The following is an 11,779-nucleotide window of genomic DNA, read 5'->3' as shown; positions in this document are numbered from 1 at the left end:
TGGGCTGTGAGCACAGGTCCCACTAGAGGATGTTGGGCCCTCATGGAGTCTGTCTCTTACAGTGTGGTCAGAAACATGAAAACCAGTAGCCTGCTGGAGGTCATCTTGTAGGGCTCTGGTAGTGCTCCTCCTGTTCCTCCTCGCACAAAGGAGCAGATATCTGTCCTGCTGCTGGGTTGATGCCCTTCTACGGTCCTGTCCAGCTCTCTTATGTAACAGCCAGTCTCCTAGTATCTCCTCCATGCTCTTGAGACTGTGCTGGGAGACACAGCTAACCTTCTTGCGCCCTCCCTAATGGAGCTGTGCAACCTGATTGGGCTGCAGGTTCTGCCTCATGCTACCAGTAGTGACAAGGACACCAGCAGAACGCAAAACTAGAGAAGAATCAGTCAGGAAGGATAAGGAGAGAGCAACTCACATGTAAAACCATTTTCTTTTGGGGGGTTGTCTTGCTTTTGCCTCTCCATTGCACCTGTTGTCACTTTCATTTGCACCATGGCAGCTGAAACGTATTCACAATCACTTGTGCTTCCTAAATGGACAGATTGGTATCCCTGAAGTTTAACTGCCTTGGTGTTATACTGTGACCATTAAGTGTTCCCTTAATTTTTTTGAGCAGTGTATTGTCCTGTCCTGTCAGTAGGCTCTGCTGTTTATTCTTACAAATCCTTTTGTAAATGTCACTTTTTTTAAACGTATATTAATTTGACAATAAACACATTCTATAAAACTGTGCATAAAGATGCCATATGGTACAAAATGAAACAATAATATTCCGTTAAAATTCAGACACATTCTCGCTTCAGTAACTGCGCCTCCGCCTCGCTTCGCCTCGCCTCCTGTGATTTATTCTACATCCTTCCAAAAATGCTGACATGCACGTGGGCGTGATTGACAGTAAGTGGGGACGCGCTCTCCCCAAGACATCTCCTGACTGGTATGAATAATGAACCTCAGGTTATTTTCTGACTGAGTAGATCATTCAGTAGCGTCGCCTACCTGTCATAGACAGAAACCGTCAAATCCCTGGCATTTAGAGAGCTAAAATACCTCGTCTATGACGACAAGCAGGCAGGAAATTGGTCCTTTTCTAAAAATCGTGTAGGCTTTTTTTCACAAGATGTACAAAGATATAACCCCAGTGATTGGATTGCTCAGGTATAATGCAGAGAAATTTATCTCAGTTCCTGCACTTTAAATGACCTCAGGTGAAGAAGAAGAAGCAAGCCTCAATTAAAATTGTCCACCTAAAGTGATGGATGCAGGCATCCTTGGGGCTGCTCAGTAACAAGATGCATCATTCCTCCCCGGTATAATTAAAATCAAACAGTTTGTGTGGCAGCTATAGCCTTTAGACTCCGAAACCTTGACCTTTAATTATGGCACCTCCATCAGTGTAAATGTTGAAGCTCCAGAGCACACTGCCAAAATGCATCATTAATCTACGGTTAGGCAAAATTGGAGTGGGGCGTCTGAAAAATGACGTTTGCGGCAAATATTTTGACCCTTAATCTGACCAACTGTGGAAAATAGGGCACTGTATATTGAAAAATCAAATTAGTGGTGTGGTATGGTGTATTTTATAAAGTTAGGCTATATGTGGACTTACTGCAGAAAAAACTTTTGTCATATTTGCTGAAACTGTCACTATATTCACACAGCACTAAATGAGACAGATAATCTGTTAAAAAAAAAAAAAAATCCTGTTCATCTGCCCACTCTGTTGCCTTGTAGTGCTTCTAATGGCCTTACCGCAAGTGAACCAAAACAACCAATCAGAACTGAGGAGTCTCTAATGCAGCTGTCAATCATGTTAATCACTGCTCGTGACTGTGATCAAATTGTCAGACTAGGCCACGCTGATTGAATTTGAATCAATATTCTGTTACTGCATTGCCCGTTTCTCACCTCATGATTTCAGAGACATAGCTCAGTGTTCTGTTTAGCTGTAAAATGAGAAAGTTGGTCTGGCCAGTGGGCGGTACTTGGTGCTTTATGTAACTGTTTCCACCACGGTGGCTGGGTCACAAACATTCTCATTTTACAGGTAAACAGTACACTAAAATATGTTTCTGAAAACATCCGACCTGAAAAACAGGCAATGCAGAAACACAGTCTTGATTTATATTTAATCAGGGCTGCTTAGTTTTAAAAGTCTGACCACACCCCTACAGTGATTGGCATGATTGAAGGCTGCCTTAGAGAATCCGCAGCTCTGAGTAGCTGCGTTCTGTGTGCCGTGGTCTGATTCTAGCAAATGCCATTTGAAGCAGTAGGAAGAGGAGGTGTGAAATGATTTTTCCCCAGACTGTCTCACATACTTTTTTCAGAATATAGTGACAGTTTCAGCAGATATCACACAAAGTTATTTTAATAAAAGTTACCAACCGTAGCTTTGGGTAACTTGAGTTATGCTGCCGGCAGAAGCAGTAGAAAAAATATAGAAATGAGTCACACAGAAGTGTGATGTCATAAGCAGTGGTTTAATTTTCACGTCAATTAGCAAGAATATTATAACCATACAGTGTAAATACCAATGAGAAAATGTGGGTCCTCACATTTACACATTTTTTTCCCCCTTCAATTAGCAGGGGAAATTGGTTTTTACCACTATCATGACTCGATGTGCTATGAAGCATCAACACTTTGCACTGATATATCCTTTTGGGAATGTAATTATAGTATCACTGATGAGGGTAGAGACATTACACAATGACTTGTTTTGACAAATCTCATTTATCAGTGCTTGGATTTTAAAGTCCCTGTAAGTGGTGTTCTCATTTGAATTATTTGCTAGACAATTTGTTATGAAGCCAAAGCTTTGACAGGAAATCCAACTGGTCACAATAAGATCCCTCCCTGGTGGTCTTTAGCATTAGCGAGGCTAATAGATATCCACAAAACCTGTAAATTAAAGCAGCATGTCACTGTCAGCACTTCCTGTAAAAGTAGCTACATGGAGGTGGATATAATTACAAAGTTTAATAAAAGTGTCATACAACAAATACACAGATGCAACACCACATAAACACACGCAAGGTTCTTTAAGACGTCTGTTACAGCAGCTTCAGCCATCTCATCATGTTAAATATATTTGGACACCCAGATTGGCTACTGGCAGACTTAACAATTCACCAGAGTCTGGGGCCATTTTTCAAAACACCAATTACGAGTCTGCATCTCATCGATCACAGGGCTAGCTATTCACTCAGAGTGACACAAATTAACTCGTGTCCCTAAACAAAGGTTGGGAAGAGACATAATTGCACCAATCATGGGGTTACGTCCTCTATCCTGCAACTGTATAACGAACGCGTCGTTTTATCTGAGGCTGGTACACTTCTAATTGTGTGTGTACCTTCAAATCACATTATGACAGCATGACAGTGCATTCTCTGTCGTTGTGTGTTTGCGCATGTGAAAGCTGTAAATGCCGGCGGTAATTAAAGACATCCAGAGCTGCTGTGGGTGACAAAGGGTGTTGCGTTCCACTTCTGTCACTGCCTTTGATGGGTGATGTTTATTTCACATACAGCTAGCAGCAGTGTGTGTGTGTGTGTGTGTGTGTGTGTGTGTAGCATGCATGTATATTTAGTTCTGCACTGAATGTTTGTCCTCTTGCAGTTTAGAATAACACTTGGTGTAAGTGTCAAAGCCATCCAAGAAATATTTCTTCTATTTATACTCATATAGAGTTACGATACGTGGTAGCTGTTAATGAGTGGTACTCGAAGGAACAAATATTCGTTGGATGAATTGATTTCTGTTCTACTGCCTCTCTATAAACAAGCCAAATACAGTGCTGAGGACAAACGTAAAAGCGAGGGGTTATTTATTTTAAGCAGCGTTATTTATAGCCTAGCACAATCTCGTTTGAAGTGATATGCTCAGCAGAACATAAAAAGAATCGGTGGTACAATTGAACTTGACGAGTAGAGGATGCATCACAAGCTGGAGCCTGCGCTTGCGTGTGTGGTCGTGTCGACAGCGAGGAATGGGCTCAAAACCACAATGGGTGGGGGCGTTGCACGTGTGTGTTTGCCTCAAGGGTTTTGATCTCTCTCCTCACTAAACAGAGTGGAGTCCATCAGCAACAGATACCCCTTCAATTATTCAGGAGGTTAGCATGAAAAATAAATGGCCTCTTCCTGCAGTGAGAGATGTGGTGCTGCCTTGGTTCCTGTGAGTCTTTCAGCCTTTTGCTGTACACTCACACAGAGGTTAGGCTGGGCAATTGATTCCTTTCAGCTATGATTGCGGATCACTGCTTTTGTCTTGTTATTGGTCAAGACCACAACTTCTGGGCAGCTGCCTCAACCTTATCAAAACTGAGATACTTTGCAACTTTTTTTGAAATACAATCCTGCTCACTGTAAGCTCCAGGGTGGGTGAAAACAGCTGTGGTAGGTCCTGTTGATCATATGTTTGAAAGCACAATAGTTCAATGGCAACTCTCCTCTGACCTGTACCACTTCAATTCTAAGCATGATTTTTTTTAATGTTTAGGGCAGGATATCTGCAGTTTAAGATACCACTTGAAATAACCCAGTACCAAGTAGTACTGCAACTTCTTCAGTCAAACGATACCCGCATTGGATCCTTTTCGTACCCAGACCTAGAACAAAAACATCTGTGTAAGGATTTGCTCACAACAAATCAATGCAAGCATTCATGGATTTAATGTGACGTGTAATTGGCCCACTACCACAGTAGCTATAACCCATTCAATCTGTGGTATGGAGAAGTCAAATGGGGTGTATCTGACAGACAGCATGCTAAGATGCCACCGAAACATTCTAAAGTATGGCTGTAGTACACGCTTGTGGTGTCTGGTGGTATTTCATGCAAATGAATGCTTCTGTTCAGATGATAGGTATTGAATAAGGTAGAAAAAAAAGGTATCAAATGAAGTACTGGTATCGCTTTAAGGGTATAGGTATTGGTGCTGCTATTGTTGTCTTTCAAACAATACCCAGCCCTAGTAATGTTCTTGCAGCTAGAGATGAATAAGTTGGCTGCTGAACAGGACAGCAGCCTTCAGAGAAATAAAGCTGCACATACAGTATTTTTATATTGATGTGTAGAGAGAACTGGATAAAGCAGTGAAGGCAGGGCCCTGTTCATTCCTATGAAAGTGCTCAGTGGTGCATGAAGCCCAAAACATGCAACAAAAATATTTACCTGGATGATTGGCACTGCTTTCGTACTGTGTGGCCCAAAGAGCGGGCGCACTAGAGACTTCCGCCACCTGAGCCAAATACTTTACTCAGTGTTACGCTCCACAAACTTCAATGGGGATGAATTGCTTCAATTTTGTGACTCTTCTAGACTTTCCAAATGCTATCGGACTGAATGGAACAAATTCTGATGGTGAAAAGTGTCATTCTGGGAGGGCTGCAAGTCTCTTTCGCCATGTGAGTCAATGGGAAAAAGTCTTTTTTGGCCACAGACATCATGTGACAGATTCCACTGTTTGGCCAATAGAAAGAATAAAGAGTTAATTTAAGAGTTCAGAGGTATACCGTTTGTACTGTAGCAGCTCCTTTTTCATTAAATCCGAAATACTGTACCACTGCCTTCATTGTTATACTGTAAATATATCTCTAGCATGCAAATAGGGACCATTGTTGTGTGTTTGCAAACCGTTTTAGCTCCTCCACTTGTTTCATGTGACAGCATGGATCTATGAGGGTAGTCTTCTGAACAATGTAAGCTTGTCACAGAGTCAGCCAGCTCACTTCCTTGATTAGGCTGGAAGCAAGCCAGGTGTCCCTGATGTCACTTTACTTTGTTCTAGGTGATAGCCATTTGGCATTTGCTGACTTTCCTTCTTTGTCTGTCTTCCCTGCTTCTTACTTTGGCTTTCTTCTCCTGTCCGACTAATTTGTGGCTGTCTTTGTGCCACCGTCTCGTTTTTCTCCTCATGATTGTCTGTCCAGAAAGAAATGAAAGGTGGAAAAAAATAGCTCTGCATAGACTCTAATGTAAGCTCTTTCTCTGGTTCTGTCTCTTTCCAGGTGGTCCATCACGTTGGTCCTCCCCTCCATGTGACTGCTGCTGCAAGAACCACAAAGGTGACGGCGAGGGCGAGAGCGGCACCTCCTTCAATGAGCTATCCACCTCCAGCTCCGAGAGCCAGTCAGAAGCCAGCTCTCCCCAGGGAACAGTCATCTGCGGCCCGGTCAGCCGCCAGTCACACCCCCACGCCAATGTCCAAACCCTGGACAGGCCACTGAAAAAGGGCCCCATTGCCATGCTCCAGCAGGGCGAACAACGACGGAAGAGTGACTTGCTGCGCACACTCACAGCGAGCTCCCGCGACACCAGCACCTGCAAGAAAAGGCCGGCGAAAGAGAAGCTGACGGTCGAGGAGGAGCTGGAAAAGTGCATTCAAGACTTCCGCAAGATCAAGATCCCGGAGAGGTTCCCCGAGAGGAAGTACATGTGGCAGGCCGACCTGCTGCGAAAGTACCGCCTCTGAGCCAGGAAACAGGACAGAGGGAGCAGACACATGAGGCCAAGGATCAGTTTACAAGTTTTTTGATCATGACTTTTCCAGCAAAAGGGAGATTACGCTAAACTGATTTGAATCCAGTTTCTGGGGGAAACTTCACCTTTATGCCAGTAGGTTGAAAGTCTACACAGAAGCTAGTAAGAAGCATAAAAACCGGACTGTTCTCTTATTGACATATGTAGTACGTATGTGTGTGTGTGTATGTAGTTTAGGCCTACTGTATGTACTGTAAGTATGTTCTGTACCTTGCTGAATGCTTCAGAGCTTCAAATAATTTATCCCTGAGGACCAACCCAAGTGGGCGAAAGACATCCTCTCTGAACCGATAAACCAACCGAAGGCCTGCTAATGGCTACAGCGGGGGTTGCTGAGGGTTACTGGACTGCACACACTGTCATCTGTCATAATTTCCCTGGAAAACCATAACAGGAGCTACAGGTTTGGTCCACAAAGACAAACTGATTTAGTATGTGAATGTGTGTGTGTTTATGTGCGTGTGTGTGTGTGTGTGTGTTCGCACCCAGGTGGCCTAGAGGTCACAGATAAATCTGCATCAGGACCCATTAATAATTCATGCTGTCCCGACAGTGCTCTCACTATAAATACACTCAGAGCTCTCTGCTGCCAGGGTGGCGTAAACAGCTAGGTCAATTACTTAACTTTTAGGTAACATTTGGGGCTTCTGAGGCAGGAGGGGGTACAATTTCATCAGAAGCACAATTAATTTTATTCTTCTAGTATCAGTTATATTGTAAACATACCCCAAGCGAATCAAAGTGTCCTGCATTGCATTGATTTTTTTGCTGTGTTGGCAAGATGCTGAGAAATTACCAGGTTACTGCGTGGAGGATAAGTGAAAGAGAATTTGATTTGATGGCCAAACCAGGGGGAAATACACAGGTTCCATATAGACAAGTCTTAATTTAACACACCTATACACACACTTTTTTCCATTACTTTACATAAATTAACAAAGCACTCACAAACAGTCATTCCTAACACACAGAGTGATCAATCATGAGGTCATTTAAATCGTGTTCAATATGACACCGACAGTAAATACAGACAGAATGGGATAGGATGGCTACACAGGCTAACCCGACAACACAGACGGATGCTCTCTACCCTGGCTGTTGACACAGTGATCGATAGTTGTGGATGATAAGGTCCAGTGATGGAGCTGATAGATGCGGTTCTTGTTTACAGTCATTAATGAAACCCCTGGGTTACTATACAAAGACAAGCTGGTCATGTATTAAAGTGCAAATTAGCCATTATTCATGTATGCATCTGTGAAGTCACGGCTGAGTCAGAGTCGATCTGATGTATTGTGACGTGGCTAAAAACACAAAGATGGCAAACAGCTATTTTCAAAGAGTACAATTCAAGAACACAATTTAATTTCCCCAGGAGCATGATTGTTATTTATTTAAGGCTCTGGTTGGATTATATGTTACTGACAGAATGATTTAGAAATTATTTCAGGATGCAAATTAAATCATTGACCACCGTGAATTGCAAAAGCACACAGACGTTCAGTGATGTTGTAAATGTAAAACATGAATTTATTTCTTTTGAAAGTTTGGAGGGCAAACTTTTGAAGATGATAGATGCCATTTGACAAAGGAAATTGTTTATTTGAATGGGTATCTGTAATCGACGGCACAATCTCTGTTTTAGGAGAGACGTATAAAAGACAGACCATGTGTAAAAATGATTGAATAAAGTGTAGAAAACAATGAAGCAAACAAATACATGATGCCGTGAGAATTAGGGTTCAAAATATCAAAATCAGACTTTTTAATCTAACAGTCAGGGGCAAATAAAAAGCATGCCGTCCAAAGTACTTTGGAAGGAAGCTTCCAAACCTCCATTATGTCCAGTGTATGAAAGAAATTTATTCAGATTTAATTTCCATAAGACGAAGCAGCTGTTAAACTGCTTACAGAAACATATTTGTCGATCTCAGCTTCAGGTAAAACTCTTGGTATTTATGAACAGACTGATAGACAGCTGTGATGAAAGATGTAGTTTGGAATAAAAACTTATAAATATTGATGTATTGACTTGTGTAGATAAAAAAAAAAAAAGTTTAGAACGACCTTCCCGATGGTAGGAGGACAATAAAAACAGGAGACAGTGGATCACATTTCCATACAGGTACTTGATTAAAGCTTCTCATTATTTGTTGTTATTGCAGCTTATGAAAGTGCAAAGGGATGGGCTTTATAAACAATCATAGCTTTTACACAGCACAAAGTACAAAGTTAAATGAAAAGTTAAAGGTAAATGAAAAGCACACAAACAGAATAACATATGCAGAGTATAAACTTATTCAAAGATCAGTTTATTTAAAAAAATACACCCCTTATATATTACTAGAAATGGACAATTTAAAAAAAAGTTCTAGTATACTTATTTTTCTATCTAAAGGCCTTTAAATTCATAGTTTATCAAATGTCCTTTTGTTGCCCATGAAATGTATTTCCTGTGAGAGAAGCAGTTCATAGGTAGTACGACATTTTTGAGTTATAGTATATTCTGTGGTGCCCATACGTCTGCTGTGGTATATTATAGTATATACATTAACATGGTTGCAATAGGTGCTAGATAAAAACCATTTTCCTCATGTCAATACAGTGAATACGACTTATTTTTCTACATTGCTAGTATATTACATTTTCATTTTAAAGTCATTTATCTTAAGAGCTGAAGTTGAAATATGTTAATCCAGACTACACGTTATATGTAAATAAACACCATAAATCATACCTATCCAGAATAATGTATTATACTCTCTGTACATAACATGCAAATCCATGAGGTGAGGCTGCTGTGCTGCTTTTAGTGATGCAGTAGACTGACGCTAATGTATTACAGCCGTTCACGTTTTATCATTTTGGGTGTTGGGCCATCAGGGATGAGGGGAAATATAATACACATCTATAACATATTATATATTTACCACTGTAACAAATGATGAGCTACTTGCTCTCCGAGACAACAGTCATAAACTGACTGCCTGCACATTCGTCTAGCAGTGCCACAGAGACAGTCACTGGTGACTCAGATGTTTTGGTGGTGCTGAATTGCAATCAGTAAATCTAAAAAAAAATAAAAAAAAAAATAAAATATATATATATATATATATATATATATATATATATATGTTCAGGCTTTAGAAAAGCAACCAAAAACAAAAAGTTTGTTCAAAGCTCAAAAGGTACAACCATGTTTAAGCCTTGAGCGTTTGTTACCGTACAGAGCAGTCAGAAAGTGTTAAGACAGTGATATGTTTTGGGTTTTTTTGGTTTTGTTTTGGCTCTGTACTTCAGAGCATTGGATTTGAAGTGAAACAACTACTATGAGGTGAAAGTGCTGACTTTCAGCTTCTAACAATGTTTGAGGGTGTTTACATCCTCAGTGGGTGAACAGTGTGAGATTCACAGCCCTTCTCCCCCAGTCATAGAGCAATGCAGCAGGATGATTGTAAACACACAGGCAAGGCAACAGAGGAGCTTTTATGGCCAAACGCAGTCAGCGTTGTTGACTGATCAAGTCAGTCGCTTGACCTCGATCCAGGTGATCACACGTTTTACCCCTGAATACAAGACTGAAGGTAAAAAGCTTCTAAAACCACAAGAAGTGCAGATGGCTGCAGTATACAGCAGGCCTGGCCGAGTGGGGAGCATTGACTGCAAAGGATTTGCAAAGCAAATATTGAGTAAGACAACTTAATTTGAAGGCCACAATTCAACATTTCCCACCAAGTTAAAGCTGAGAATCAGAGCTTCAGCATCACAGTCTGTTTCAATTTAAATCTCGAACACAACAAAACTGGCTGCACTATAGATATAAATATAAATGTGTGTGCAGGTACTGTATTCCCTGTTAGTTTTCCTGGTCTGAACCAAAGGAAAAATGCACTGGTTTCATACTGACCAGATACAAACAGCGATTGGATTAGAAGTTACATGTATACTGCTCTTCAAACAGCTTATAAATACAGGAGGAAAAAGCTGAATTTGGGCAGTAGGCCAGAGTTTTGTTCATTTTTGCGTAAGCTTTCTGAAACCAGCATGCTGATCTAAGACACTGTATCTCCTTTTTGTCCCATAAATTGTGTCTTTTCAGTTGCTGGTACAATTAATATCTGGCCAGATGATCCAAACACACTAAACAGTTTGAGTAAACTGCTGTAAACATGATTCATGTGGAAGGTGAAATCATAGCTTTTGCATTTCTTTTTAAGTTATTTTAGACATCTGCAGTAGTTAGTCTTGTGCCGTTCACATTTAGCCCAGTTTAAGCAAGACAGCAAGTTGATATTAGGGATCACGTTTGCTTCACTCTGCCTGTCATTTTGAAAATGCATTTGTTTACTTTGAGATGATTCATCAACAAGGTCGATCAGTCACATCGGAGAGAATTTTCAAACAAAGATTTGTCTTAGGACGCGATTAGGAATGCTGTTGGGCAGACACAGAGTGGAAATAAATACCAAGACACCCGGTGGCCTTCTAGAGTAGAATACAGCTGTTTTTGCACAATGTATAAAGTTATAAAGAAACACAAACAAGAAAGTATTTGAAAAGAGATAAATATTAATAATCATGCACAACACAGCCACAAATAATGTGTCTGTCATGAGACAGAAAGCTGACCAGACTCAGAGCACATGAGGACCTGAACAGAATAACAGATGATGTAAATCTTCTTGATAAAGAGTGACTGATTTTTTTTTTTTTTTTTTTAAGTCAAATGTGATGTATGAAAAAGAAGAGAGACTGAACTGATGTTAAGTTTGTCAGTTTGTGTTATCTTGGAGTGCCCGACAACAGTCTGTGATTTTCTTTCCTGAAGTTAGTCATGCCCTGCAAGTAAAGCCTGCGTACATGACTGCAGGCCCGTTATTTTCCTCCTGCCTTTGATGAGCCTGTGAAACCATAAAGAGAATCACACTACTCTGATACCACCACGTTAGACCTGGCACATACTGTTTCGAAAAACAAAAAGGGCGTCTGTTTTTATGTATGTTGTTCTGACACTGAAAAGAAAAAAGAAAAAATGGTTCAGATACATTGTGAGCATGTTGGTATACAAAATGTATAACAGATTTAACTTAGTCTGTTCTTGTGAAAAAGATTATGTCAAAAACTGATATTTAACAGAAAAAAGAAAACTTGCTAAAAAAAAAAAGAGAAAAAAAGATAAGCACAAATGTGTTGATAGTGTCTGCTGTTTCTCCACAGGTGTATAACATTA

The 11,779-nt window shown here is 40.6% G+C and overlaps 1 protein-coding gene across 1 annotated transcript in view; it reads left to right on the top strand.

Moving 5' to 3' along the window:
- kctd16b (potassium channel tetramerization domain containing 16b) overlaps positions 1 to 9,556 on the top strand; it is a 105,843-nt gene extending 96,287 nt beyond the window's left edge. Inside the window, exon 2 of the mRNA XM_049592837.1 lies at positions 6,018 to 9,556. Within this exon, the coding sequence (XP_049448794.1) occupies positions 6,018 to 6,481 (464 nt within the window). The 3' untranslated portion in view covers positions 6,482 to 9,556. The remainder of the gene's footprint in view (positions 1 to 6,017) is intronic.
- The last annotated feature ends 2,223 nt before the right edge of the window (positions 9,557 to 11,779 follow it).

This window comes from Epinephelus fuscoguttatus, linkage group LG12, assembly GCF_011397635.1.
Source record: "Epinephelus fuscoguttatus linkage group LG12, E.fuscoguttatus.final_Chr_v1".
Classification (NCBI taxonomy): Eukaryota; Metazoa; Chordata; class Actinopteri; order Perciformes; family Serranidae; genus Epinephelus; species Epinephelus fuscoguttatus.
This window is presented reverse-complemented; position numbering and strand designations above follow the sequence as displayed.